The sequence below is a fragment of the Rhopalosiphum padi genome, chromosome 3 (genome assembly GCF_020882245.1).
Source record: "Rhopalosiphum padi isolate XX-2018 chromosome 3, ASM2088224v1, whole genome shotgun sequence".
Lineage (NCBI taxonomy): Eukaryota > Metazoa > Arthropoda > Insecta > Hemiptera > Aphididae > Rhopalosiphum > Rhopalosiphum padi.
In genome coordinates, this window is record NC_083599.1 from 68,939,724 (window position 1) to 68,965,625 (window position 25,902).

The 25,902-nt window shown below is 25.4% G+C and overlaps 2 protein-coding genes and 1 long non-coding RNA gene across 13 annotated transcripts; 1 reads left to right on the plus strand and 2 right to left on the minus strand.

Annotated features, from left to right (window-relative positions):
- Positions 1-51: 51 nt before the first annotated feature.
- LOC132926779 (uncharacterized) lies at positions 52-1,528 on the plus strand. The gene is made up of 4 exons (XR_009661526.1): positions 52-668; positions 731-888; positions 980-1,141; positions 1,249-1,528. It is a non-coding gene; the product is annotated as an uncharacterized LOC132926779 (long non-coding RNA).
- A 1,459-nt stretch (positions 1,529-2,987) lies between these two features.
- On the minus strand, positions 2,988-11,598 carry LOC132924153 (dynein intermediate chain 2, ciliary-like). The gene is made up of 10 exons (XM_060988292.1): positions 10,806-11,598; positions 9,792-9,993; positions 9,360-9,733; positions 8,996-9,275; positions 8,754-8,918; positions 5,192-5,454; positions 4,908-5,085; positions 4,601-4,826; positions 3,276-3,509; positions 2,988-3,182 (listed from the first exon to the last, which is right to left on the minus strand). Exons 1-10 carry the CDS (start codon positions 10,896-10,898, stop codon positions 3,047-3,049), a joined length of 2,151 nt encoding a protein of 716 aa, XP_060844275.1. The 5' UTR covers positions 10,899-11,598; the 3' UTR covers positions 2,988-3,046.
- A 1,098-nt stretch (positions 11,599-12,696) lies between these two features.
- Positions 12,697-24,969, minus strand: LOC132924150 (protein Mdm4-like). Of its 11 annotated transcripts, none has more exons than XM_060988280.1 (7): positions 24,632-24,969; positions 23,904-23,986; positions 22,647-22,706; positions 22,413-22,571; positions 15,095-15,255; positions 14,549-14,737; positions 12,697-13,568 (listed from the first exon to the last, which is right to left on the minus strand). In XM_060988280.1, exons 2-7 carry the CDS (start codon positions 23,977-23,979, stop codon positions 13,206-13,208), a joined length of 1,008 nt encoding a protein of 335 aa, XP_060844263.1. In that variant the 5' UTR covers positions 23,980-23,986; positions 24,632-24,969; the 3' UTR covers positions 12,697-13,205. The 11 variants fall into 11 exon arrangements, with proteins under 11 accessions (XP_060844263.1, XP_060844264.1, XP_060844262.1 ...); XM_060988281.1 differs by having other exon boundaries at positions 22,647-22,700; positions 24,435-24,969; XM_060988279.1 differs by having other exon boundaries at positions 24,435-24,969.
- Between the last annotated feature and the right edge of the window lie 933 nt (positions 24,970-25,902).

A 25,902-nucleotide genomic window follows, 5' to 3' on the forward strand; every position in this document is an offset into this window, starting at 1 on the left:
TATCCAACTTTTAACTAATCCCTTTATACAATTTTAAATTTATAGGTCTTCAACAATAGTTATGCCATTTTTGCAAGGCTACGTATATCCAGTTGAAGACTTACAACCTTTGCAGGATTTACTAAAAGAGTGGAATTTTGAATATACTTATCAAACATTTATTGATAATATTATAATTCACTTATATTGCAATTATAATTACAATTATTAAACAAGTTTGTTTACGTTAACATAACTTATTTTAGATAAACTAATTGATTTGAACATTTTAGCAATTATGAATGTTAAATTGTTAACCACAAATTAACTTCTGAAAAATTACCCACTTGGCATTAAAATATTATTTTCTAATAACTTAGAAAAGTGGCAAAAATCAAAAAAATCATCTCTTACAATGTCACTGCTTTCAACTTTAGACAAAAAAATTTCTCAAGAAAAATTTTCTTCAGCCATTCCCATAAATCTTAAGAGAAATTTTAAATGCGTGTTCAGCCAGATTAATGATTAATTACTATTATAAGACAAATCACAAATTTAACGACAATATAAGAACATTGTTGGTTGAGACTATCATTAATTATACCATAACTAAGAAAATATCTACGTCTATAGGCCTAGCTAATAGTATTTCTGATCAAATTGCTGATATATTTCCAACAAAAGTAAAAGTTAGTCATTTTTATTTAATATTATATTTATTTTATTTTACTCGTCTTTTCTAACTTTTTAGGATACATATTTTTTTAAATATGGTTCAAACAAAAATCCAAATGGGGTAAGCTATATGCTAAATATTATAATTCTATGCAAACTTTGAAAACCAATGGTCTTTAGTCTAATACCCTCTAGCACTCATACAAAACCACTGCCAACAAAATTTCCATTTTGGTATGTTATTCAGATTTAATATTTAAGTATCCCCAATCGTAATAATTTAAATAATTATGATACTTATCTTTATTGAATTGGTATGTTGCAGAACCAGAAAATGATGTACAGTATATTATTGAACAAATCAAACACAATAATAATTATTCTTTCCCTGACTGGAAAGTAATAAGTATTCAAACTTCAACATCTACTAATGATATACTTATCTAACAACTGGAGCAATTATAAATTACCTTTAGGATACAGACTGGTAATTTTACAAACACACTCTACCTTACTCTAAAAAAAAACTTAAATCTGCTGGAGAACAATATTAATACATTATTTATAGCTTAAAAACTAAATTAATATTTTCAGGTTGATATAGATTTTAACACAATGTGTTTAACATGCACAATGCTTAAATCTAATTTCTACATTTGAAGAAAAATCAGGAAAAATGATAAACTATTGGATGAAAAAATAAAGGACACTTCAAACTGACGGTTATTTGAAAGTTTAAACAAGTAAACTGCAAATATAATTCAAAGTAAAAACAATTTAATTTTTATAGAAAATGCAAAGCTAATACTGACTATAGAATAATGATTTAGGACTTTAGTACTAAATATTAATATAATTAATATGCATTTTTAACTTTTTTCAACTGTACAAATATATAATTTTTTAATTCAGTAAATTCAATCTTGTTTTTAATTTTTATCTTATTCCTGATATGACACCATAAAATTATGGCCGTTTAATAATCTACATAAGTAATAATGTATTTTTGATGTATAAATTAAGTTAGTAATATACTATTATATTATATAAGTAATATAAGTATAATGTACATACAAACAAATCAATACCTAGTATTATCGTATTGAGCTTTAGTTATAATTCGGGCCAGGATTTATAACACCTTAAAAATATGTAATATAAAAATGAATTATAATATCCGAAATACTGGTAACATATTACCTATACGTTTCACTTTCTGTGTGGAGTCATCTTAGCATAATAATAAACACGATGTCTTAATTTACAATTAATTCACGAGTTGACAGGAATGCCCTAATATGCAAAATACTCTACCAAAACTTTGTTGTACTAGTTATTATATTTAGCATATATTTACTAAAAATATACTTAAAGGAGGTATAAATAATAATTATAAATATTGTACCATTAACTGGGTCATATAATTTAAGTGTACTCTTATAGCTAAACGTTTTAGTCACGGATAAATGTATAATACATAATACTTTTCAATTGTTCAGGTTCATTTAAACCATTGCAAACATTAATAAATTGACTATCAAGTATATCATGGCTTGGTAATTGGCAGTATTATAATAAGTTAATTGAGATCAAATAATTTTGATATGTCTAATCTCAATTAACTTTCAATTATACTTTTACTAGGTTAAAATATTAAAAAAGAAGTTGGATTTTAGACAAATATTATTAATTTCTAAAAAGATTATAATTATATTTTTGAAAAAGATTTAAAAAATATTACAGAACATGAAAATGTGTGATATTTTTTTACTTCCTTGGACTTAGGTTAATATAGCTTTTTTAATACTATTTATTAATGTTGACTTATTTTGATCTTTATACTCACTCATAAGTAATAATATTTTAATAATTTATACAATGAATTTGCTATTTTTGACATATATTACTCATAAAAATGTTATGATAAATAAGGGACCAATCCAAAAATATTACAATTGGAGGGGTTCTGGTATTAAAACTTCAACAACTATAAATTATTAAACTGTTAGATAAAATATTAAATTATGCATAATTTATTAATATACATTACCATGGTAATGTATGTATACTTTATATATTATACAAATATACAACAGACCAAAACACCAAGAACTTAAAATAATTGCTTTGCGATACTAGAAAATTCTAGAATAATCATTAGGTACTTATTAGGTAATTAACTTTGGTACCTATTACTAAATTTTAATTTTAATCGGTTTCATACAGTTAGTTAGACTAAAAATGCGGTGCTTTTCTTAAAATTATCATTTTGAGATGGTGGGTCAATGCTTTCCAACTTATTTAATTTAATAAAGAAAATTAAAATAGAAAGATATATTAAATAATTATTGTAATCGTAAAAGAAAAACCAAACAAAAATAGATTGAATGGTTTATTCTCTGATAGTATTCAACACTGCATGTAATTTTTCGAACTCCAATGTTTCTGTAGGAATTTGAACTCCTTTCTTTGGAGATTTCATAATTGTACGAAGGTTTGGTGACAATTTATACGTAACAATAGTACACCTGTAAAAAACAAACATATAAGACTCCACGTACGGTTACAGTTCTTAAAAAGATGCTTATGTGATTATTAAATTATATGATGTATATTATTACATTGAACTTCCAACCACAATCATAGGTACTCGTTTGTCAAAAGCTAATCGAACCAGTCGATATTGTTCTGTGGGATGAATGAGCTGATCACAAACGGATTTTTTAGTGCTTATGTCCAAATCGTAAAAAATGACACGACAGTCCACAGTAGTAACACCGAATACTGAACTAGAGAACGGTGACCAACGCAAGTCTGTCAAACCCGTTTGTAGATCAAAGATTATCAACGGAGCTCTGATCGAAGAGAAAATAGTTAGAAAGATAACAGAAATTAAAATGCGAGAATTAAAAAAAACTACGAGCAAATGTTTATCTATAAAAAGCCATATAATATAATATATAATACATGCATTATATAAATTACACAATGTATGTATATATAATATAGATGGCTATTAGTATACAAACTCAGTAGTTTTATGATAACGTTCCGAGTGAAAAAATTATTTAAAATTATAATATTAATATTTTCTCACAATAAAAAAAAATGGTTGAAAAACCGTTAGTAATAGGATAATTATATAACTACGAAATGAAATTAAAAAATTTGTGTCCCGACAATTGAGTGCAGACAATTGAGCGCTATAATTTTATACTGGGCTGAGTAAAAGTTCATAAAAGTTCAGTGTTTTAAGTGAAGAACTGCTGTACACGAAATGACAAAATTAGAAATGAATTCGTTCGTGGTGTCTGCGAATACCTATATATCCTGTCAGATAATCTGTGAACAATTTCATTCAAGATCAACAGAACAGTTTTTAAAAGGCATTGCTTAAAATATTTAATATTTTAAATTGACTTAGGTATAATGTATTATAAATCATACTATGCCTACTTTTTTATTTTAGTCTTATTATTATTATACATTTTTTATTTGACATTTTGTTTTGACTGATAATGTATTAAAATGTATATTATTACATTGAACTTCCAACCACAATCATAATAATTATAATGTATTATTAACCATACAATTTCTTATTTTTATTTTTTTAAATTATTATAAAATTATAATTTTTTTAATATAAATATTTTATTTGATATTTTGTTTTGATTGATTTGGCTGATAATGTATTATTAACTATAACTTATTTTTTTAAATTAATACCTAACATTTTTAGGTTTATATTGCACTCAATTGTCTCAGCGCTTAATTTTCGAAACGCTCAATTGCTGTGCGCTGAATAGTCTTCGCTCAATTGTCGTGAATCCTAAAAAATCATATGGTCATGAATTGATAATCAGATTCAAAAGAGTATGTACTATGCAGTATGACGTGTGTTAACCGTGATCGAATTCTAGAATTATATTAGAATTTAACTCACTCGGATTTGTCTTCCCACAATTTAACTACGAAGTCTTCACTACACGTAAGGTATATATTTGAATCAAATTTGTTGAAATCGATTCGGTTTACCGGCATTTCGTGAGCTTTAAATCTCTGAACATAATTAGTCCATCCCGTACTACATTTAAATATATAACCTTCAACCGTTCCAACCAAAAATAATTGGGGATTTGCGGGATTAAACGTAATTGTCGTGCCCCTGGCTATAAAAATATAATGTAAGCATAAAAAAAAAGATAAATAAAAGCATTATAACATGCGAGGATGTGCATTAAGTATATTACCATAGTAAGGTTGTTTGATACCGCCAAGCTCGATTTCTGGATACATATCTATGACCAGAGATATTTTAATGATTTTCTTTAATTCATTTTGCATCAATAACCATTGGCAGACCATACCATCCTCGGATACAGAGAAGAAGTTTAACTCGCCGGTAGGTAAATTTTTACACCAGACTACCTGAGGGACATTTAAGGTTATAAGGTTAATAGACCTTTCACTTGTATCTAGTGAAGTAGTGAATAGTGTTAATAAAACTAATTTTATAAAAACCTATGTGGTGTACCTGCATTACGCTAGCCATGATTTTGGTACGCGTTAAGTTTGTCGAGTATTCTGGTTCGTTTTTCAGTAAGCTCACGTTGTATACAGCCACATTTCCGTCACGCAAACCAACGGCAAGGATGTTACCATAATCTTGATGAAAACTCAAACACATGGCTCCGGATTGTGTATGAGCCACATAATCTGGGTACGACGAATTCTTCAAAACCCACAAGCATACGTTACCAATGTCTGGATTGTCGGTAAATGGTAAGTCACTCTGTGCTAAATGTATCATACATTACACCATAATTTAATAATAATAAATACGAACACAATATTTTTTTTACTTATATATCTAAAATATAGCATACATAGTAGGGTACCTACTACACAAATATTTGATACCAATTTTTTTTTTAAATTACTAGTATATCGTCTATTGGCCAAAATTAAATCATAAAAAATATATTAATTGTAAAATTAACATTATCTAATATTACTCATATTCAGTAATCATTTTGTAACGTGACTATAAACTATTCGCCGTAATATTCACCAAGATCGGCAAGATCGGTATTTATATGTGTCATAGTATATATTATATTACATATCGTGATAAAGTCTGTAAAGATAAGATGAAAACACACAACAACCCCTCTCATAATGTAGATAATAAAACGTATTCGTATTATATAATAATTAATAATACACCTATAAGGCCACTACCACAATATATGTCATCTGTCATTCCGCTTATCGACTGTGATCGTAGCGACATCAGTTTTTTTATCAAGTGTGCGCAAACCAAATCATGGAGTAGCACACCAAAATATCTACCAGGACCGTCATCCGGAGGTCCGAGAAACACTACAACAACAACAACAACGACGACGACGACAACAGCGGGATTGGTCACGCCTGTGTGTTAGTGACCTTAAAGGTGTCGGATAAAATTTGTTATAGTATATTTGTTATCTTCATATATATGTATATAATATGTCCCAAACATGTATGATAATTATTAAAAATATATCAATAATGTAAAATAAACTGTTCTGAATATAAACAATTGATATATATAATATAATCTTTTCGATTTCAAATAAAAAAAAAAATAAATAAATAAATAATATATACACATAATATACAAAATCCACGTTTCTTAACCGGTCTCGGATCCGTGGTGGTCGGTACCTTTTGGGTGTCCGACTGTAAGGAAAACCTTACAATTTTAAATAAATTACTAATTTTATTTTATTGGGTAAATAGTGCCCGGGAGTGGTAAACTGAGTCCCAAATAATTGGGTGGATAATAATAGAACAAAAAATTTTTTGAGACAAGACATTAAATATGAAACTAAAAAAAATTGACTTAAATTTGTGTATTATATATTTAATTAATTGTGATTTTTATGTACAACGTATTACGTAAAGAATTATATTAAATATTAAAAACAAAAAAGCACATTTTTAACCACGCCAGTTATGTTAACATAACAGATAGTACTAAGCCTGTAAAAGTGAGAAAGAAAATGTGCTGTTTTGGAAACTAAACCTATTATAACCAGGGAACTCAGTTTACCTTATATCTTTTCAAATCCGGGACTCAGTTTACCACAAAAACAGTATTTCGGACTCAATTTACCTAGCACCATAGCGCCAATAGTATGTTCCTATTTCCGTATTTTACATACTTTAATATTTTTAAAATATGTGTAAAACATAATTGCACAATATTATAATATTATTATTATGATTGCAAATGTAGTCGTAAAAAATATTACTTTTTTGATTAAAACAAACTCGAGAACTTGTTAAATTAAATATTAGTCATGACTCATAATAAGTTATTTTTTCATGCAATTAATACTCATATTTAAATAGATAAGTATACAAAAGGTTGAATTTTTTAAAATTGACTCCATAGAACCATACAAACATGTTAAAAAGAACACAAATATTAGATAAGTATTATTATTATTAGAATATATGTTGTACTTTATTTTAATGTGTTAAAATACCTATCTTGAAAAAAATGTTTAAGCATAATTTTTTTCTCAATATTGCTTACAACGAAAAATAAAAAATATTATATTATATTTCTGACCTAGCCCCTAAAATAATAGTTATTTAATTTTATCAATATTAGTCCAAAGAAGGGAATGGGAGCAATAAAATACAATAAACACAAATACGTTTATAAACAGTAAAATAAAAAATAATAATAATACACAACAATGGATTTAAGCAATAATAATATAACAAATATTTGAAACCAAAAAACATGTCAACTAAAACTAATTGCATTAATAATAAATGTTAAGTCTTCGTTAGCGAAGTGCATAAAATCAGTAAGAATCAGGTTGAATAGGTACTTGATACTTGGTTAATTAGAATTATACATAGAAAATAATACGGAATTTTTGTCCATGTGGGAGATAATATGATTAATATAAATAAATAAATAAAGTTGATTTCAGACGGAATATAAAATAAATCGACTAACCCAAGAGTAGTCAAACTTTTAGATACAAATCTACGAAGAATATAACTTCCAAGCCCAAAAGAGACATAATTCCACATGATTATACATTTATACTTCATATTACCTAAAAAATATGTAAAGGTATGATTCACTTGAATGAGGGGCAGGGTACAACTAAGTATCTCAACTAAATTTTTTGATATTCTAGCATGTCTCTACTTTTTATTCAATAAAGAAGAATGTATAAGTGTTAGCAGCTAAATTAAATTTTAGTTGGGTTATTTACTAAGAGAGCACAAATAGTATAGAACAATATTTTAGGGAAACGTAAGTTTTAGTGAGTGTTACTTATTAATTATTATAAGTGATACCTGAAGCTTATATCTTAACTTAATAAATATATCAATATATACCTACTTTTAAGTATAATATTTTTTTAAATATTAGTGAATTGTAATTTATACCTATCTAATACTTGGTTTAGAACTCTAGTTCCATAAAAAATATAAATTGAAATATTAAATAGATTGTTGGTTTAATATTGGACATTTAAACAAATAACAAAAAGAATTGTATTTTAACAACTTTTAAGTAAAAATAATAAATTAATATTATTAAATTAGTTTTAAAAGTATAACATTTTCATTAGTCATAAATTAATATGACTGCTCTATTTGGATAATTAAAAAAAAAAAATTGATGTGTCCATGTGACTATTCAATTTTCATTAACAATTCAAATTTAATTTTTAAATTTGACGTTCATATTACTTGTTTATATTAACTAACCTATATTATACTTAATGTGATGTATATATTTTATAAAAAAATTATTTTAGTGTACAAGGTTGTAAATTGTATTTAAGATTTAAAAATTGAAGCAATTGTATATATATGAGATAAAGCAAATTATAATTGATCAGACTTGTTTAAATACAAACATCAAGGTGTACATTTAAACCAGTTTTTAAAATTAATATATCAGTAACTGAGTAAGACTCAAGCCGTTGTGTAAAATTAAGTTGGTTCTTGAATTTATTAAGTTGAAGTTTATTTCCTCTTAATTAATTATACAAAGTACAAATTGTGTTACTCACGAATGCTAAGCGTTATACCAAACATATCAAAATAATCAGGACTCCAGGCTATATCAGTAACAATTAATTTTTTTTCTTTTTCATATACCATCGTCCACATTAACATTAAAGTCCCTTCTCCTCTGTCCCTAAATTGATCTGATGGATCCTCATAATATCGAAAATCTAATTGTAAATGTTCAATATAATTAATATTATAATTAATATACAGATGTTTCTTAAAAATAGAATTTCTTTTTAACCTTGTGCTATTGCATCCGTATCATTTAAACTGATGATTTTTTCAACAATCTTAGATACCTTCAACAATTCATGTTCAATTTCATTGTGTTCAATGCGCATTTTTTTACGAGGTTTAATTTTTTTCTTTCCCATATGTGCGGCCAATTTCTCTCTTAGTTCTTTGTCTTTTCCTTCCTTTTGTATCGCATAATCGATTTCGTAAGTGTCATAAATATCAGATAATGATACAAACGCAGCAAACTCAAATTTTTTGGTTATAGGGGTTTGAGTTTCTTTATTCTATGAATTATAAGTGTTTTGTGAATAATATGACAAACAGTTATAGTATTTAAATATTTAAAATATATAATTGTCTATTTTTACCCTCATAAGAATTTTTTTAGTTTGTGAAACTCTGTCAAAAAAATTGAATTGGTTTTTAAGTTTTACCACACTACAATATTTTGTCACTGGCAAACTTAAAAAGGACTCTTCAGATACTTTTTTTTTTACTTTATGTGATTCTTTTTCTTCTACAGGTTCATCCTTAAGATCTATCGATAAGCCCTCTTCTTCACCTTCTTCTCCCATTTCCATGTTTTCATCCATGAACTCTTCATTAACGTCTTCAGTTGACTGTGATTCTTCATTATTTTCGTTTAATACTAACGGATTAATATATTGTTCTTCTACTACTTCTTCTATCATATTTTCACCTTCTGTTTCATTTTCTTCTAAGGCTAAATTTTCAGCTCTTCCTTTAAAATAAAAAATGGTTAATATATCCAAAATTATTATTAATATTCACTGTCTTACTACATAGTTCATTTTCAATTTGCATTATGGCATTCTCTGATTCACAATGGAATAATGTAGTTTTCAACTCGAAGAGTTTTATACTATTAGTGATTTCTTTTTTTGGAAAAAATACCTTATGTTTATTGCTATAAATTACTTTAGCGTGAGGTGTGGGTGGTTCTTTAACAAAAAGTCCATTGGCATAAACTTCATCTAAGTCCTAAAATGCATTGGTATCTATATTTTTTTTATTGTTTTAAGATTTAAGAATTCTGTAAGTGATAATTCTGAACATAACAGGCTTGAGGAAAATATTCTATTGAATACTTTGAAACTATTTAATCTTTTTTTTCTAACTAATCATAATTATTTAAGAAATAATAGTTAAACATTTCGAGATTTTTTTCTATGTTTTATAAATTTTAACCACATAAGACATTGTTTGATTTATCGTTTTTCCCCGAAAGTCTAAACTATTTCTATTAAAAATTATAATTGCACTATTTACATTTTTGACGCAGTTTTGTCTTAAATAATGTATTAAGAAGACGTTATACCCGCATGTGTTGTCTCTGTCTTACTAATGTAGATCATAGCAAATTTGCGTTCAGCAGAACACATTTTGTGATGTTAGCTTTAATATTAGAGTCAATTTACCTATTATCAAACTTAAAGGTAATAATATTATCTAGGGCTTTTATTGATATTTTAATTTTTAAGCAAATTACGAGCATTTTAAAGTTTTAATATTTTACATAACTATAACTCACTTAAAAATTAAGATATCAATAAAAGCCTATGAGATGCCCTAGATAATATTATTACCTTTAAATTTGATAATGGGTAAATTGACTCTAATATTAAAGCTAACATCACAAAATCTGTTTTGCTGAACGCAAATTTGCTATGATCTACATTAGTAAGAGAGAGACAACACATACGGGTATAATGTCTTCTTAACTGGTCAAAATCTTTAGGTAATAGGTTTCAATTAATTACTCGATATATACACATTTATATGTTTTAGTTTACTTCTTGACTTAGAATTAACTGATCGGCTGGTTTAACCAGATCAGACAGTACAACTTTTGCTGTTTCTTTTGCTTTTTTCTTCGAGGATTTCATTTTATTTTTTACAAAAACTGATAAATGTTAATTTATTAGTTAAATATTACTACAGAAAACTAATAAATAAATAACAAAAATCTAAATATAGTTGTCTTAGAAACTAGTTGTATAGATACAATATATACTCCTCATGGTGGTGGCACTTCGAACAAATACTACAATAGTTGCCTGAAAAGACGTCAATAAATGACTTAAACTATAACTTACAACTAAACTAACGAAATTAAATAACTGCGGTTGCCGTTTCAGAACTAAAAAACATTTACCCCAATTTAGAATTAAAGCCAAACTATTTTTCAATATTTTAAACACAAATAAATTGATATATAGGTTTAATTTCCGAAATTATTGAGTTGTAAAAAAATATTAGTATAAATGTGTGATATGATAAAGCAAAAAAAAAAAACGTTTACCTTTGCCCGTGTATTTAAAAGGATCTACCACTACCTTAGATTACTACGTTAACAATGAATCATATTTAACCAACAATATAAAATACTGATTTAGGGTGAAATAAAAAATTAGACTGAATTTTATTCCTCAACCTTATTAGATATGCATAAAATTAACACGAGAAAAACAAAAATAGCTACTATATGAACAAATAATAAGTTGTCTACATTAATGACGAAATAGATTTTCTAGGTATGTAAAAGAATAAATTCTTCAATATATAAAACAGAAATGACACCTATAAACAATTATGAACTGTCTAAAACCAAATACTATCAGGCACACATATTATACACTATTGTTATTATTAATATACATAAACAACTAAAAGATAACAAAAACAAAAAAAATAAAAAATTATCTATATTTAATTTTATCAATACACTTATTCACTCAAAGGTAAATTATAAAATAATTATCCAATTAATAAACAAAATAAACATTTAACAAATAATATTTTTACTTTTCCAATATGCATGGGTAGTGTTCATATTATTCGATTTTTGTACTTTATCCGTAACATATGTAATATAGGTTCTAGTAATTTAAATAAAATTTAAACCATTATTCAAATAAAACAAAAAAACAGGTAGATGTTGTTTTAGTGATTAGTATAGATATAGAATGTGTGTTGAATAGGTCACTATAATAGATGTATTACGTTTGATTTTAATAATAAACCATTGGATACAAAAAATGTAATTTTGAGCAGAGACTACTAGTCCGTGCCAGCCTATATTTCTAAGAATACATAGAATCCTCTTAATTGGGACATATTGGGCGGTGACCTATTTGTCCCCATTATCCGAATAACTAATAAACCGATACATTCGTTCAAACTTATGCCAATCTGTATCTATTAAGCGATTGTACCCTTTAAGCAGTTTCCCAAATAAGAGGATTCTACTGTATTTTATAAATATAATATATTTAAATTAGTTTTATAAGTTAGGTTGTACTATAATGTAGTAATTTAAAATATAGTTAAATTAATTGATAAGGAATTGTATCAACTTCAGGTTAGGACTTTGATCGACTTCAGGATCACACTCACTCGTGTGAATCTCATTAGTTACTGGCGAAAAACAAGTAAAAATAAAAGATATATGATTAACGGAGTAATACAATTTAATAATTATTATATTATGAATAAAAACCGTGATCCTAAAAACTTATTCTGGAGATTGGGTATCAAAATACATTCTAAATTTACACTATCCTCACTCTTACTACTTCATCGCAGGAAAGTATTTAACATCTGTTTCTTAATTTGAAGCTGTGATTTTATGAATTCTTTCAAAGGTTATTTCGGGACCAATAATTGTATTAAGCTTAAGACAAATTCTCATTTAAAACATTTTTCAATATATTTAATATTAAATATTATGAATTTAATCGTTATGTCAATTGTTGAATAGAAAACATTTTAAAATATTAAACACAGCCAAAGTGAAAATTTAAAAAAATAGTTTTTAAAATAACAGTAGTTATAAAAAATTAAATATTTAAGTAGAAAAATTATCAAAATTTTAATCAAAAAAAAATTAAACAATAAAATAAACTCTCTTACTCTTTCTCATAATATAAGAGTAATCTCAAAAGATAAACGATTTTTGTGAAGTATAATCAGACTATACCCCTCAATACATTAGTTAGGTAACACACAGGGGCTGCTTGAGATTACTCTTATATTATGAAACAGAGAATAGAAATAACATATAATTATATTCTGTAAATATTAAACAATGATAAATAAACTACAATTATACTAGGTAATAATAAACAATAATAAATTAGTGCTAGAAATAAACTATAAAATATTTAAAAAAAACAAAATAGAAACTATAAATATTAGACAATAATCATTTTTGTCACAAATTTAATTCTTACATTACATAAAGGACATTTATTTGATTTTTTCCACAGTTTTTTAGCACACGAGTAACAACAATAAATATGACCAATTTTTCCATGGTTAAAAACGCCATTTTTAGGCATTTTGAAACATATATTACATATATTATCAATTTTTTCATTTATGATACTATTATCAATATTTTTTGGCTGAATTGAATCATCTTGTAAAGAATTTGATTGACTGGATTTTTGAGAATCTTCGATTAAGTTGTCTTCTTTTCTAGGCTTAAACACATTTAAGCGTTTGACATTTTTTGTCTTAGAACGAGGCTTACTACCAAAAAAATCCATTCTATACTAAAATTAAAACAATTAAATAATATATCTTGTCATAAATATAAATATTTGATTTCTATATAGTATATGATAGTTATTGTGATATTGTCAACACAAAATAGTCTAATCAAGTCTTTTTTTTTTACAAATCACTATCTTACTATCATGTAACAAAGCTTTTTACTTGTATTATAATATTATAGAGTAATTTAATATAATATACAAATTACTAAGAATAAAAGGGTACTTAGTAAGCTTTTATAAATTAATTTTTTTCTTAATACTTTTTAACACTAGGTACTTTATAAAATTATCTATATCACTTTATTTAATTGTCTATATTTTCATAAAAGATAATTAAAAAAAAAAATTGTAAATGTTCTTTTATAAAAATAGATCATGTTACACTAATTTTATTAATTCAGTTTCAAAAAAAAAACATAAAAAACCATTCAACTAATATATAAATGGATTTGAATTAATAGGAGTTATGAACAAATATTAAGAAGTATTAGTAATTTTATTTATTCAAAATTATAAAATATTATGATAGCAATTGAGATATTTTTTTTTATATATATGCATTATATGAAACAATATAGTTTAAAATATTATATTGTACTATTATTAATAAATCAAATTTATAGTGATACTATAATACAATATTTTTACCTAACTAGTTTTTTTAATTTTTTCACATCTGATTATTTTTCTTACATAAATAAAACTTAAATAAATTATTATTATTACAATTTTTTACTAAATAGTGTTTGATTAAAAAAATAAAAATATTTTTTACTATTATCCAATAATACCTAAAATATAATTTGGTTACCTATAACAATGAAAAGTATATACCTATCAATTGTTAATAATTATATAGTAATACTGACATACCAAAACACACAGACACACAAGTCCATATGTTGTGTAATCCACCCATAAAGGTTATATATAAACTTAAAATATTGATAAAAATAAATAGATTTTCAAATACTTACTCGAAAACAAACAAAACAATATTGGAAATAGGGATTAGAGTTTTCTTTTTTGCATTGTAGGCATATTTTGAAACATGCTGGAGGAGGCGCATTAGTCTTGGAAGTAGTTAAAGTAACATCACTATCATCAGGAAAATATCCTTTGTCATCAAGTATAGTTTTATCGCAATTTATAATATTTTTGTTTACCTAAAAATAAATAAATAGAATATTTTATGTTCTAAGAAAACACTAAATTTGCATGTGTTGTTTCCGTGTTACAAATATACAATATATAAAATTTGTGTTTAAAAATTAAAATTTTGTTTAACAATTCTAAATTTGATAAAAAGTCAATTCACTTTGTTAACGCTGACTAACCAAAATTAAAGCTTCTGAATACAAATTTTTTATATTATAATAATTGAAACACAAAATCAATACACATACTTTATACTCTTAAAGAAAATGTTGTAAATTAAGACAATGACTTCTATATACATCTTATCTAAGAAATTTAATAAAATTATAAAAAGATTATGAAAAAAAAATCAATTTTTATTTTACCTTAAAATCTATTAATGTTGAGGAATCTGAAGAATCTGATTCTATATTAAGGCAAGATGATGATGTGCTTATCACATCAAACTCGGTATGATTTATTTGACCAATACACACGCAATCGCTTCCACAATCCGAGGAAAGATCCACTTCACTTATTGCTTCCACTAAGAAAAGATTTATTTTAAATATCCAAATAGTTGTTATAGAAATTATTCAATAATATTAAAATCACTAATTTTTAATTTTTAATTATCCTTTTAGTAAATGAGTGCTCAGAATATTGCACAGCTGTTAATTAAGACTGGAATTGAAATAGAACTGTACTAAGTAATTTATAAATTTTATTAAACATAATGCAATACTCAAGACAATTAATTTTGAGTTATTAAAAAAAAAACTGAATGAAGTAATACATACAATTTAATACAAAAATTAATGTTGCATATTTGACCAAGTTTACATGATTTTGCATATTTAAAGATTTTAAGCATATTAATGCATATTTATTAGTAAATCATTGATTTAAAGAATTTTAAAATATAAAGCCATAGGTACATTGCTGCATTGTTTATATTTTGAATTATACTATACCAACAATTGATTGAAATTTATCAACCCAGTAAAAAGATTGATTTTTATAAAATAAAAATTAGTTTTTTGTATACTCAGTTTATGGTAAAAATAAACCTTTTTACTAGACCGCTAAATTGCAATCAATTATTAGTATAGTATAATTCAAAATATAAACAATGCAATAATGTGTTGGCTCTTTATTTTAAAACTATGTAAACAAAAAATAGTTATAGGACTATGAATAATCAAAGAATGCTTCAATATCTACAAACCAAAAATAAAAAACTATACAAAATTTAGGTAGAATTTGTTTAATTTTTTTTAAATAACCACATTTTGTACTACATAATATTGCATATTTAAGCTTTTTTAGTGTATATGTACACACATATTTCATTATTTTTTAGCACATTAAGTTCTTAGTGCTGATGATAAGACAAGTACAATTATTATGTATATATGCGCATACATTTTTTTAATGATAACAATTTATTATTAAATGTATAGAAAAAATTACAGCAAAAATAAACTGTCACAGGTAAGTACAAAAAAATTTTATTTACTTGTTAAAATAGACTTATCTTAAGAATATATATATATATATATATAGGGTGATTTTTTAAGTATGCTCACCCCATATTTATGCTTAAATTATGCATATATTCAAATTCTGATTTTTGGAATTTTTAAATGTAATTAAAGACGATATTTTCGAGTATTTAGATTTTTCCAAAACATTTAAGGAATATCCTGTGGCGATACAAACTTTGGTTTTTCAAATGAGAACATATGTATTTTAAAGAAAAATGTGAATCAGGTAATTTTTCTGAAAATTTTGACGTATTGTAATCGAAATTTGAACGAAAACTTCTGGAGATATTCTACTTTTAATACTAAGGAATAAGGATAATATAGTCTATTATACTAAATACTTAGTAAATGGATACGAGCTCGATAAATATAATTCGGTATGCAATATAAAATATTCGTTAATAATTACTACTTATTACTAAATGCTTATGGATTTATATTGCACCTGACAATTTTCAAAGCAAAGGAAATATGTATAAAACAATTCCTTTTTATTTTATCGAGTATGTTATCTTATAGCCTATAGGTATTGCTATTTTTTATAGCATAACTATGATCTAGAATTAAATACTAAATAATTATCAGTAGTCCAGTCGGTAACACAAATGTAAAATATTATGTACATGATTCTATGATTGCGCCAGTTAGAATATGTAATAATCAATTAGAATTAAAAATACATATAGAAAAATACATATTGTAATATAAATAAACATACTAACTAGTCTTGTATCATTTATACACGACCAGTAATTGCTTCTAGATTACACACGTGCTATAGCATTAAGATAAGAAAGAAAAGGCAATTGCCATAAGCCCATAAACTATAAATATAAAATAAATAGGAACGGACCACGATTAAAGATGTACAGGTTTGAGGTTACACTTAGATCGTATATGATCTAAGAAATTACATAATAAACGGCTTTAATATTCTATTTAAAACACAGCAAGGTGGATTGATATATCCACCTTGAAACCACGGATATAGATACTATGGTTGCACAACGAGCTCGGATATGACGGCTCTGAATGTTCCTATCAAGAATGAATAGAAAGTCTTGTCATACTAGCGCTCTATTTAGCCTCTATTATTGTTATTAGAGTCGGGGCCAAACGAATGTGCGGTTGGTGGCTCCGCCTACTTTTGCCGGCGGCTAATTAGAACACATAGTTTTAGGAACCGTTCACACATGAATAGCGCGCGATTTTCAAATTCTAGTCAAAAACTAGTGCCAAATATCTTTAATCGTGATAAAATTGAATATGCGATTTGTGATGATATGAACGCGGTAAAATGATACGGTTACTTTATTTTCAAATATACCGCCAACAGCTGTTACTCACTATTCAGTGTGATATCACCCAGCGGTGGGCGGAGCCACCAACCGCACATTCGTTTGGCCCCGACATTAGTTATGGTAACATCACAAACTAAATGTAGTCTGTGATAACATGGTACAAGATTTCTATAATAATGACTGTAGAGGGCACAGTAGTTCGCGACTTTTTGTCAGATTTGATAAGAAAATTCTGCGACGCTCAACGCCGTGATCCAATATAGGCCGTCGGGCAACCATAGTATCTATATCCGTGCTTGAAACACAGATACCAAATATTGATAGTAACACCAAACAGATATATAAAACAGCTGTTAAAAATAACTACTAGCGCCCATATATTAACTTTTAAAACTATATGTTTATGGGAATAATTGAAATATTTCCACTTGCCACTTGGAAATACCAATATAAATACCATGAAAAAATTTAATGTTTTGTTTATTTTGTCGTAAATTCTACTTATTTCAATTTTCAATAAAGTGTTAACATTTTGATTTATTCGAATAATTTTATAATTATGTGAAAACTAGAAAAATATAATAAGTTGATACTCATTAACATTTGTTTTGATTAGACCTTCCTGCATAATTATTTTAAAAGGTAAGTTAGTACACGAAATGTTATAAAAAGCAATGGCTTAAATAATATATTGTAGTAAGTTAACTTAATTATTTTTAAATTTAAATTTGTTCATCCTTTCAGAAATGTGAAACACAAGATAAAACATATTTTCTGCCTTTCTGGACAAAATTATTTATAGATTGATGTGCACATAATTGTAAGTAAAATATTTTTTATGCTTATTTTCAGTTTGTATCAAACATAATTTTAGCTCATATATTTGATTTCAGAAAAAAATATTACCTAGTTATTATTTCTATTTTGATGCTCATACTTAAATGCCCAATTGTGATCAACATGTATATTTAAAAACTAGAAAAAAGTATTATCATTTTTTAACATAGGCATCATGGTTGCAGCATGATTTTAAAGTGTAAGTAGTTTACCTAATCTTATAAAAAGTACTTTAGCTTAAATACTTCAATAGATACATTTTAGTAAATTAACTTCATTGTTTTTAAAATTTAATTTATTTTTACTTGTAGAAAGGTTAAATATTATCTGGAAATGTGAATATTGTTATTATTTCACAAAAATGTTACATGTGACTACAGTGATAGTTTGAAAGAAGACTACCAGGGAATTTAATCTTGTGTGGTGTTAACAATATTAATTTATTATGTTAAATTTCTATATCAATGTATATTGTATTTCAAAGATCATTACCAATGGGCAATGTTTTTATGTATAACACATATGGTAATATATTCTTTAGTTTTTATTAAATTAAATTAAAATTTTTATATTTGGTTTCAGGAACATTACAAATTGAAGTCTTGTGCATAAAATAATTTTTAGATACTATTTGCACATAGTTGTAAGTAACATATTAAAATAAGTGTCAAGTAAAACTATTTAATCCACTGTTGTAAGATCTGTTTTAATTTAAAAAAAAATAATTTTGGCATTTACAAATATATTTTCATTTTCAACTAATTCTAAATTTCATTTGAAGTTGTAAATCTTTTTATAAAAGTAGTTATCATATTTTAAGCTGTGAATTAATTTAAGAATCAACATTAGCAGGATCTTATGATTTTTTGAATTTAAATTTTTTAGTTGATTCATTAAAACATTTTGTTATATTATCAAATATTAACAGACCACAAACAACTTTATCTATAATTATTGAAATTGAAATAGTGTGTCACATTAAATTGTAATTAAACTGCACCGTAACCAATAAGGTTTATATTATAGTATTAATGTGGTCACTTTTTGATGTTTAGTAGTTATAGGTCAGGTTAGTGACATTAAAGACAAGAGTTATTTATACATATAAATTTTCACTAAATAAAAGATAATGCCATAAGAATTAGAATTATCAATTTACTTATATTTTATCAAATGTTCAAAATTTTGACTATTTACTTTTAAACACATTTCCATTCGTTTCAACACTTCATGATGGGTTACTTTAAGTAACATTTCCTTGGAAATTGATTCACAGGCATGTACTATTTTGACAAGAGCTGTATGTTATTCCAGTTTCGGCTTACAACAAAAACACTGTCAGTTTAATTTAAGTTATTTAAATTTCAAAGTATATGTACACAATTTTTATTGATTGCTATGAATAACTATGACCTTAGTCATATAATTATCATTAATATTAATCATAAAAAAAAAATAATTTAAAAAGTGTTAACAAATGTTTTAATGTTTTGAAAATTTGATTACTAACCTGATATGATACGTAATGATATACGTGGATTCTTATATAAATGTGCAAGAACCAAAATAGTATTATTCACATTTATTACTCGCTTACATCTTATACTTTTTATTGAAAGAACATTATTATTACACAGTGTGTAACATTTAGGCATATCCATTTTTTTGACATTAGAATATGACATGATTTAAATTATTATAATAAAAGCAGAAATACTTATAATATGCTTGTGATATTACTAATATTAGTACTTTTAGGAAAGAGTATCACATCATACAACTGCTAGGATGTAATATAGTGTAATCAAAGTATATAATATTAATCGGTAATTGATATTTCCACCAAAATCCTTAAAATAAAATGAAAATATATTTGTGTTTTGTTTAGCATGTAAATGAATTACTACTTTTGTATGTTTTTTTCACATTTATAGAAAAATACAATTTAAATTTGTACTTATGTAAAAACTTTGATATTAAAAAAAATTGTTTTTATTTGAATTATAGTATTTAATAGTAATACATACGTATCTATATTTTATATTTTTCTTACATTATGTATACAGACTGTATTGTGTATTATAAATAAACTAAATTTATTAAACTCATTATTATTATTTATTCACACAATAAAGATAAAGAATATAAATACAGAGTACAGACAAGAGGATTTCCTTTTAAATTTAAGTGGATTTTATTGAAAAAATTTAATTCATTAAATATAGATGTATCATCAGAAGAAGATTTTAATTTGTAAATAATTTCAAAATATCATTATAATTCATCATTATAACTAAACTACACTAGTATTGATAACTTAATTTAAAACATTAAAACAATACCAAATTAATATATTTTACACTTAGTAATATGATAAAATGTTGATACTTCCTTTTGGGATGTGACATGAAAATGAAACCTTATCACACGGGAAACATTGGAAAATATTTGAGATTATATAAGGCAATATGAGATATGCAAAGATAGAATAGATAGATAATAAACTAGATTGCTGTTCATATATTATGTTCATGCAGAGACTTATTTATAGATTTCAAGATTTGTAATACCTGTTGGGATATCAGTGTGGCCTGTATAATGATAATAATCAATGGTACAATAAATATCATACATAATTTTATCCTGGTCGTACCTATATACATATTATATATTATCAATTTTCACTGAAAATATATTATTTAATTCTTGATTTAATCGTTTGTTTAATAAAAAATGCGTAGAATCAGTTTCAGCAGCAAAAGAAAATTTTTAATGACGTTCGAATCTGGCTACAATAATATCCCAAACATTTTTTACAGATTTTATGCCGTTTATCATTATCTTAAGTTTTTTTTGTTTGGACATAACCTAACAAAAGTCCACTTTCATAAAGTTTTTACGTATTTGATTGGTGGTGTCATGGAAAGGACAAATCGTTCGATACTTTTTCCAACAATACAATACCAGTTCATTAAATTTTGATCCGAGGTTTATCGCTTTATCGCAATTATTGGCAATTATCTTTTATCTAAACGCCGATATCTGAAATTATTTTACCTTATCCGATATTAGAGCCCGCGTGTAATCTGGAAGCATTTTACGTAAATATCAATAGGCCACGTGTAGTAACTATGTAATCATAATGCCTATATTTATTTATATTACAATATGTATTTTTAATTCTAATTGATTATTACATATTCTAACTGGCGCAATCATAGAATCATGTACATAATATTTTACATTTGTGTTACCGACTGGACTACTGATAATTATTTAGTATTTAATTCTAGATCATAGTTATGCTATAGAAAATAGCAATACCTATAGGCTATAAGATAACATACTCGATAAAATAAAAAGGAATTGTTTTATACATATTTCCTTTGCTTTGAAAATTGTCAGGTGCAATATAAATCCATAAGCATTTAGTAATAAGTAGTAATTATTAACGAATATTTTATATTGCATACCGAATTATATTTATCAAGCTCGTATCCATTTACTAAGTATTTAGTATAATAGGCTATATTATCCTTATTCCTTAGTATTAAAAGTAGAATATCTCCGGAAGTTTCCGTTCAAATTTCGATTACAATACGTCAAAATTTTCAGAAAAATTACCTGATTCACATTTTTCTTTAAAATACATATGTTCTTATTTGAAAAACCAAAGTTTGTATCGCCACAGGATATTCCTTAAATGTTTTGGAAAAATCTAAATACTCGAAAATATCGTCTTTAATTACATTTAAAAATTCCAAAAATCAGAATTTGAATATATGCATAATTTAAGCATAAATATGGGGTGAGCATACTTAAAAAATGTAATTAACTATAAACTTAATTACTTTTATAACTCATAGTATTGATTTTATATTTTTTTTCTTATATTTAAAATGTTAATTTAATGTACTGTAATAATAATTAAAGGCCCATGTGTCTATTCAATTTAGAATTAACAAATATGTTATATTATAAACATAAAAACTGACAAAATATAATGTCTAAAAAATTACTTGTAGTTTTTGATTGAACGCTGTAAATACTTTCAGTAGCATCTGAATTATCTGTGTCTGAAATTAAATCAGTACACTGTAAAGTATAATTGTATACATATCTAGTCCTGTTGCCACCCCAAGTTGCATCTGCATCTTCATCATCTAGATCAATAAATTCTATCATCAGAATTATAAAACAAGTTAACAATTTTATAACTCAATAACTATATAAAATAACGAATGTTTACATACCCATATTAGTAGAACTCATATTTCTTATTTGTCTTTTTAAAGTGTAGACCATATCTGAAACTTTATTTATTTTAAATTAATTATCAGAATATTATATTTTATAACTTAACTTCCGATAAAATACAAATATAATAAATGTTAGACAAGTACGGATAGAGTATTGAATAAAATAATTCAAACTTATCAATACTGTATTGAAAACTTAATAAATTTACCTATACGACTAACATAGCATTGTTTTTTAGTTTTCTACAATATAAAATTTTATTAAAACAAAATCTTCATAAAACAATTTTTTTTTTCTTTGTTCCTATTAAGAAGACGTCATACGCGCATAGCGTTGTTTTAATCTTACAAACGTAAACCTAAATTTGCTTTCAGTAGCAAATTAACGCTATTACAATAACATTAGAGTCAATTTACTTATAGGTAAACTTAAAGGTAATACTATTATTTAGGCCAATCTAGAGCATTTCATAGGCTTTTATTGATATCTAAATTTTTAAGTGAGTTATAGTTATGTAAAATATTAAAACTTTAAAATTCTCATAACTCACTTAAAAATTAAAATATCAATAAAAGCCTATAAGGTACCCTAGATAATATTATAACCTTTCAGTTTGATAAAAGGTAAATTGATTATACTGAATGCAAATTTGCGGTTTATTACTTTTGTAAGACAAAGACAAAACAGGTAGGTATGATGTCCTCTTAAAATTAATACAACATTATAAGCATATATTTAAAAAAATATTATATATTATTGAAATATGGTACCTATTTATTTGGTAATTTAACGATACTGCCAATTTATACTGTAACATTTATATACAGTGAATTAATCAATACTTAATAAAATAAAATATTATAAGTTTATAAAGGTCATTGAAAAAACTTAAATCTCCGAAATCTGCTGATTTTTTTTTGATTTTTTGCTTTGTAATTTTATTTACAAGATTTAATTAAATTAATATAAATAGATAAATTATTACATATATCTACTAGAAAATATACACAGTATAGATCTTACAATCTGTAAATTAAAATGTTTGCAATAAGTAAAAATGATGTGTTGAATAAATGTTTATTTAGACTTCAGTGAAGTACATAAACATTAATTAAACTTCATGACATGTGTATGTATTTAGTGAACTAAGAGGTTGCAGTTTCATTTTAATTATCAAAGTGCAAATAATGATACTAATATATTATATCACACACATTGTAGTATAAACAGTTTAATCACAATAGAATTACCTTGAAAATTTCTATACATTTGTTGTTCCCCTCTAATATATACATAATGATTCACAAATCGAGAACAGCGATTCATGTGTTTACTATGAAAAATATAATAAGCCACGTAATTAATAATGAAACTAATTTACATATCTAACATAATTATAGGTTTTGTTCAATACCATTGCTCTAACAATACAAATTGTTTATCATATACATTTACTTCACTGCTCTTTTGATTTCCAAAACTACAATAGGTTTTGATAATTTTGTGTAAAATAATAATTAACGAAACAAAATTAATATTATGTTTTCTTTTAAATACCTAGCCAATTTAAAATTAATATTCAAGCAACTTAAAACGAAATGTAAGTACTTCCTCATTTTATCAATAATGTACCTACAGTCATATCAAAGTAACTCAAAACTCGATAAATCAAAAATCGTCATAACTTAAAGTCCCAAAACATTTTTTATTAAAATGTATTATTTGTATTCCCCTTGAGCGTTGAGTTATAGAAAATCAAATGAATTATAACAAAGACTTACCGTGAAAAACAGCCGACAACCAAAACTGTAGTACAAGATGTACATAATGAATACAGTTTCACTGTATGCAATTAAAATGTTATAATGAGGCTAAAACAATGCTAAAACAATTTGACGTACCAGGGGCCATGATGAGTTACTACTGAGTACTGACGAACAGTAATAATTGACCGTTCCATCACAAATTCACAACAAACCTGGCCTAACATGTAGCTACACGCCATAACAAGACGGCTAGTCTGACGTCTACGTATAATCGACTGGAAACGACAATTATCGAAATTCTCGATAGCGCTGAGTTTCAATATTATTATTCTTATTATTTATTATTCAATGTAAAAAATAAAAAATTAACGTTCGGATCAAGTCGATGGCGTTCTTCGGGCGAGTTCTAAAAACACGATAACTTTGAATCTTTTTAAAAAACGGTAACATGGTTGACACACATCACACAAAATACGCGACTATGTTTTTCACCGATCAAAATTTCGAGAACATAATGTTCAGAATATTTGGACTCGTGTTATTGCTATAATCATTATCGGTGATAAGCGGCTATGATAAAGTAAACGATAACATGATTGTTGTTTGTAGCATTTTGTAGCGTGTTTCTTTTCTTTAGCCATGGTTTGTAGTGTTTGTAGTGTTTGTACTAACTGATTGTAGGTAGTAACACCAAGATGCGATATAAGAGTTATTAAATTTTCGTATAGTTAATGCCTACTATATTTCATATTATACACGTTTAGTTTTATTAGTTCAACCAGGAACGGGCTTTTTCGTGAAGTAATTAATGTGGAAACGACCGCAGTGTTCTACATAGCGATCACTGAACTTCATTTGTGACACACGCATAACATACTAGATATTTTGTGTACGACAAAACCAATTTCGTGTTATTATCTTAATTAATAAAAAAAAAAAGTGAGTACTTAATACGGTATTCAAATTTATGTTCAAATTTTCAAACCTAGCTATTGTTCTTAACCTTAAGTTTGATAATAAATTAATCCAATAAAATATTAAAGCCGACAATTTACATGATTGGTTTGACTGGACGCAAATTTGTGATGTTTCTCAGTCTTTTACAGTGTCTATTAAATACTTATTATTTTTTTATAATTTATTATTTTACAAACATCAAGCATTACAAACACTTGCCAATTGCCACGATAAAAAAAAATTTATTATTATTATTATTATTGTATTATGTTTTATTATTAATGTGTAATAAATTGTAAATACATTCTAAACTTTAACAGATAATTAATTTAAACCATGTTGCTGAAAAATTACTAATTTAAATTATATTAAAGAAATTGTAAAATATTAAAATATTACTTCTAGTTCAGGATATTATGAAAATTAGATCCATTACATTATTATAGAGAACATTATGATATAAATTATATAAAAAAAATTATTAAAAGTTGGTTGTATATACAAAAATGTATGTTCATAATTGTAT

Bases quoted from the DNA above. Each gene is read 5' to 3' on its own strand.
- LOC132924153 (XM_060988292.1), bottom strand. From the start codon at position 10,898: ATGAAATCCTCGAAGAAAAAAGCAAAAGAAACAGCAAAAGTTGTACTG. The intron at 9,734-9,791 runs GTAAGACAGTGA...TTTATTTTAAAG, and splicing joins AATTGAAAATGAACTATGTA to GAAGAGCTGAAAATTTAGCC. The intron at 3,510-4,600 runs GTGAGTTAAATT...CTCTTCGATCAG, and splicing joins TTGTGGGAAGACAAATCCGA to AGCTCCGTTGATAATCTTTG.
- LOC132924150 (XM_060988280.1), bottom strand. From the start codon at position 23,979: ATGAATCGCTGTTCTCGATTTGTGAATCATTATGTATATATTAGAGGG. The intron at 22,707-23,903 runs GTAATTCTATTG...AAATAAATAAAG, and splicing joins AATGTATAGAAATTTTCAAG to TTTCAGATATGGTCTACACT. The intron at 22,572-22,646 runs GTATGTAAACAT...TTCTGATGATAG, and splicing joins TATGAGTTCTACTAATATGG to AATTTATTGATCTAGATGAT.